Genomic DNA, 5,529 nt, shown 5'->3' with positions numbered 1-5,529 from the left:
GTATTGGGTGACACTTTGAAATTTGTACTTTTTGACCCTTGCACACAGAACGGATCCCACAGTATACATCATTACTACCCAAAAGCCAAAACAATAGCTATAAGCAATCAAGTTGCATGCAAAGACAACAAAAGAAACCGTCAAAATCTAATGTACCGTTTAGAATATGTGGATACAAATTAACTATAATGACTACCCCTGAAAAAATATTGATCACGAGAAAACGATAAGACCAATAACATTCATTTATACTCGCGACCCAAAAGCGTTTACCTCTCTTTAAAAAAAAGTGTTTATTCATGAACTTGGTCAGCCTCCCCCTCACCCCACCAAATGCATAAAAAAGTAAATAGAAAAAGGAGATAATCTCCGAATATAAAGATTCAAACAATTAATGTCTTAATAAAAAAATCTCTGCGTCTCCTTCACTCTATTAAACTGGCCCTTAAGAAGCCTTTTATCTGGGAGGCGGCCAAAAATCGGAGTGAAATAGACTCTAAATCAAGCCGGCTTTAAATTTAAATTTAAATTCCCTGTAACTACAGTTAAAAGCAAGCGGTTTGTTTAGAAGAGAAAATGGGCGTGAATTGCAAGAGAAGAGGAAACGGAAACAGAAAGAAAGAGCGTTTGGAGTTGGGAAGTGTCATCATAAGATAAAAGAGGGTTTGGGTTCCGTCTGTCTGTCGGCAAATTCTGCAACGGTTCCCGTGAGCGCTAAGGACGTTGACCCTAAATGAAACCACGGGAATACGTGTACACGTGCCGGTTTGGGAAATCACAAGCAAAACGGTAATAATAAGATTGGCATGATTAGCAGATGATCATCATCTGCATCTGCATCTGCATCTTCATCATCCCCCATTTCATGGCATCTGGACATGATAAATAATAGGTAATCAAGCATCTGTATTTGCAATCAAAGGGGGGAGAGAGAGAGCAGCTGTTAGAGCAGAGAGCTTTCGCTTTTGCAGGAGATATTTGCAGGTGGATTTGGGGTTTGGACTTTAGTCGCCACTTGTAAAAAGAGGCAGCGGATTAGGCGGTTGAAGGAACGGACAAGGGAACGAGGGGAGGATAAAGAATTGGAGGAGAAGGTGCAGGAGGAGAGGGATAATGATGAAGATGATGAGGTTTGTCCGATTCGGTGTTTGAAGGCGATGGAAGCCATGCTTTTGGCAACCTGTGCACCTGCCCGGTTTGTCTGCTTGGGCTAAAAACAGGCCATCCTGGGGAAAAAAAAGGATTTTGGAAAGATTATGGGGACCGGGTGGAGAAGGGCTCGAAACGCTCTGGGGCTTACGGTTTGTACATCGATTCCTCGAGATGACCTTGACGCTTTGGATTCTGCTGCTGCGACTGCGAGTCCCAGAGCGCCTGCGGATTGTAGTAGTGGTAATGGCGGTTTTGGTGCCCCGATGTTGGGTTTTGCAGAAGGCGGGGGTAGTAGTTGTGTTTCCAGTCCAAGATTGCAGCAATTGGAAAATGTTGGCAGTGCCTCTAGGCTGCAGTGCCAGACTAGTCCTAGCCCGCGCCTGCGGTGCCAGACCGGTGGGAATAGCTCAAGGGTGCAGTCTTCGCTCTCTCAGGTCTCCGGTTCGAGTCCCAGAATGTGTTCTCAGTCGCAGTGTAGCCCTAGGTTGCAATGCCGGACCAGTGCGAGTCCTAGAGTGAGGAATATCGAGAATGTTCCGCTTACTGAAGGTTCTGTTCCTTCGTCCCCGAGGTCGCCTTCCAGATTGAGCTTGCTCAGGAACAGTATCAGGCTTTCCAGAGTAAGTTTCTTACTGTTTTCTCAAAGGCTTTGCGTTTTGTAGTGGTGATTTCCAGAGTTTAAGTTTCTCATAGTTTTCTCAAAGACTATGCATTTTATATTGGTGTTATATTGGTGAAAAGGTTTGCTATCTTTAACGTGTGAAGCTTTTCGCCTGTTTTTGCACAAATTGCTTTAAATGTGTCGCCGAGTCTTTGTGTCTGGCTGTTGGAATGGAAATTTAATATTTTCTGAGCTGTTCTGGCATGACTTTTCTGAAATGCTGTGGAAAATTTACGCCATTTTTGGCTCTCAAGGGATATTTCTTTACGCTTTTCCAGCACAGTGTCTGTAATTGAACTTGAATGAGCTGTTAGTTTTGTTCTAATTTTGGAAAATATCAGTTGCCTGTTCTCGTTTGCGAAATCGACATCTCAAGCTTTCATGTAGAAAATCTTCTTTTTAGGATGTTTGCTACCTATGCCCCTCGGGAATTTCACCCAACAATTAGAACGACAAGGCAAGGCAGGCAGCTCAGGTTTTTTTTTCTAGAGTTGACCTTTTGATCTTAAAATCCCGAACAAAGCTAAAGAAATGATTTAAGGTTGACCTGCAATGAGTTATCAGTTTCGAAAATCTGTAGAGACCGACGCCGTATTACTGCTTTTTTCTTTCTCCTTGTTTTCATGCGTGCGACTCTGAGGGATTTGATAATTTGAGACAAAAAAATCCGGTACACAGAACCTGAATGAATCTGTTGAAACAACTATGTGATTGTTGACAGCACAAGCTTATCTTTATTTGTTTACTGTGTGTTGTTCCTGACGAGTCCATACGCTGTTATTTTGCAGAGTACCTGTGCAATGTGCTTACAGACGATGAAGCCTGGGCAAGGGCACGCAATATTTACAGCGGAATGTTCTCACGCTTTCCATTTTCCTTGCATCGCTTCAAACGTGAAGCATGGAAACCTGGTATGCCCCGTTTGCAGGGCAAAATGGAAGGAAGTACCATCGCAGGTGACCGTCAGCGTGGCTCACAAGGAAGTAAAAGCCGAGAGAACCTCAGTGCTCACTCCTAGAAGCAGCAACCGAAGAACCAGTAATAATATTGATAATACATCTGATATTTCTTCAGAATCGTCCTTTACTCCCAGAGGAAGCAGGCAAATTGCTCCATCCGAACCCCTTTACGACGACGACGAGCCTTTGGATCCAAATCCGAGGTCAAATGGAGCCACAACAGCATTCAGTACAATTCACGAAGAAGAAGAGGAGTTCGAATTCAAAGGTTTCGTGGTCGAACCCGAGGCCGTCCAGAACAAAGACGCCTCTTCAGAAACCAGCGCTCTGAGAAGAAGAAATGTGGAGATTTCAATACAGCCGGAGGTTCAAGTCCTCGCCGCTGGTAAATCATGCGAAAATTTTACAGTCCTATTGCAGGTAAGAGCTCCGCCTGCAAACCCCCCGCAGCAGAAGACGATGAAGCAAAATTCACCCTCATTAATCCTGGATCCAAATTACCGCGCATCCATTGATCTTGTAACCGTCCTGGACATAAGCGGCAGCATGTCAGGAACGAAGTTACAGCTGCTAAAACGGGCAATGAGGCTGGTAATTTCTTCACTGAGCCCCGCCGACAGGCTGTCGGTGGTAGTTTTCTCGGCTTCCGCCAAGCGCGTATTTCCGCTGAGGCGCATGGCTCCGCAGGGGCAAAGGGCCGCTCGCCGTGTGATCGACCGCTTAGTCTGCAGCGAAGGCACAAATGTTCCGGACGCCTTAAAGAAAGCAGCGAAAATCCTCGAAGATCGCCGCGAACGAAACCCTGTAGCATCCATTATGCTGCTTTCAGACGGACAAGACAAGCGGAGCTTCAGCACTCCTGCATCAACACACAGTGACCTAGCTTCCATCAGACAAAGCACTCGCTACGGTCACATTGAGATCCCTGTGCACGCTTTCGGCTTCGGAAGCGACCAAAGCGCGGCCAAAATGCATGCAATTTCTTCTGAATCTGGTGCCGAAGATGCCTTCGCTCAATGCATCGGGGGCTTATTAAGCGTCGTTGTCCAGGACGTCCAGCTGACAGTCTCCTGCTGTTCCACGCCCGGGGTTGAGTTGCAGAGCATTTATGCCGGGAGCTTTCAAACCAGGGTTCTCGACGACTACGGAACTGTAAAGCTCGGAGATCTGTACGCAGACGAAGAAAGAGACATAATTGTGGAGCTTAAAGTTCCAGCGGTCAGGTATCCTAATTCCATGAATGTTCTCAGTGTGAATTGCTCTTTCAAGGATCCTGTCACACAGCAAGTAATGTACGGGAAAGAACAGTCTTTATCCATCCCACGCCCGGAAAGCACCCGTGGCTTCCCTAACTGCATCAACTTTCAAGTCGACAAGTACAAAATTAAGCTCCGCACGGCACAGGCCATTGGCGAGGCTCGAACCATGGTCGATCGCGGTGACGCCAACGGAGCCCAACAGGTCCTCTATAAAGCAAAAGCAATGTTGAACTGTGCTGCCGCGACACGAACCGTGGACCAGATGCGAAGTGCCTTGGAGGCGGAGATTAAGCGTATTCAGGCCAGAATGATCCGCGAGAGAGAGAGCCGCGATCGACTGCACAGAGAACCCGCCACCCCTACATCTTCTTCAGTACTGGATATCATCATGCGCTATGAGACGGACAGCAATGGCGAAGCGCTCACTCCAACCTCAGCCTGGAGAGCAGCAGAGAGGCTCGCCAAGGTCGCCATGATGCGGAAATCTTTAAACCGGGTCAGTGATTTGCACGGCTTTGAGAACGCAAGGTTTTAATTCTTTTCATGCTCTTTTCATTTGGTGAGAATAAAATTTTATTCGCGATTACTGTGCACTCTGCCTCTTTTGGCTCACCAGACGCCGGAATTTCCATGAAATTTCCAGTGCGCTTGCTTGCATTTCAAATTTGTACAAAATACGAGCCTGTAGAGCGCTGTAGTGATTTTACAGACATTCCACCGCTCTCTCCTTCCTTCCCTTGTAATGTATTCCAACGAGCTGGAAGTGGTTTGCCTGAATGAAGTACCTAGTAAAACTATGGTTTTCGCTTTAATTCGTAGATGAATTTTGTGTTCAGCGTTCCCATTTGAAGGCCCGAAAATCTTCTTGCTCTGTGTCGCTTCTGTAACAATCCCAGATTGCATATGGATGATTTTGCTTTGCTTGTGAATAAAAATGGGCCAATGAAATGCCTGCCATTTTGAAAAATCCCAATTTGGAAAAGTCACCCAGAAATGGACCCGCTCGCTTCAACACTTTCAGAATTCAATGATTAATCCATTCTTCCTGTAAGGGACACAGAATCAATCCATTTGAACATTTTTATCTTCTTTACATGCACTGAACTTTTCTTTTCAGCAAAGTATTCTTTAAAGAAAACAAAGTCTCCTGAAAGTAAATAAGATTTGACAGAAAACACGCAATTCTCTCCGACTTTCGATCGATGTGGATGGATGAAACATTCTATCGAGTAGAATTTCAAGCTTTCATTTAAAAAAGAAAACAGTCCGATTTTTCAAAACTAAAAAATCATGAAAGAGACGGGTAATTTAGATGAAACATTCTATCGAGTAGAATTTTAAGTTTTCATTTAAAAAAGAAAACAGGTCGATTTTTCAAAACTAAAAATTCATGAAAGAGACGGATAATTTAGATGGTCGAATGAGAGGAACGGCGAAATTTCGGGGAGCACTTTACAAATTCTTTTTAATTATGAAATGGACATTCCGATGTTTGAAG

General features: G+C 44.9%; 1 protein-coding gene across 1 annotated transcript; it reads left to right on the top strand.

Moving 5' to 3' along the window:
- Positions 1 to 714: 714 nt before the first annotated feature.
- On the top strand, positions 715 to 4,843 carry LOC131061567 (E3 ubiquitin-protein ligase WAV3). The gene is made up of 2 exons (XM_057995304.2): positions 715 to 1,772; positions 2,602 to 4,843. The coding sequence occupies exons 1-2, from the start codon at positions 1,257 to 1,259 to the stop codon at positions 4,564 to 4,566; spliced, it is 2,481 nt and encodes an 826-aa protein (XP_057851287.1). The 5' UTR covers positions 715 to 1,256; the 3' UTR covers positions 4,567 to 4,843.
- The last annotated feature ends 686 nt before the right edge of the window (positions 4,844 to 5,529 follow it).

The sequence above is a fragment of the Cryptomeria japonica genome, chromosome 6 (assembly GCF_030272615.1).
Source record: "Cryptomeria japonica chromosome 6, Sugi_1.0, whole genome shotgun sequence".
NCBI lineage: Eukaryota > Viridiplantae > Streptophyta > Pinopsida > Cupressales > Cupressaceae > Cryptomeria > Cryptomeria japonica.
This window is presented reverse-complemented; position numbering and strand designations above follow the sequence as displayed.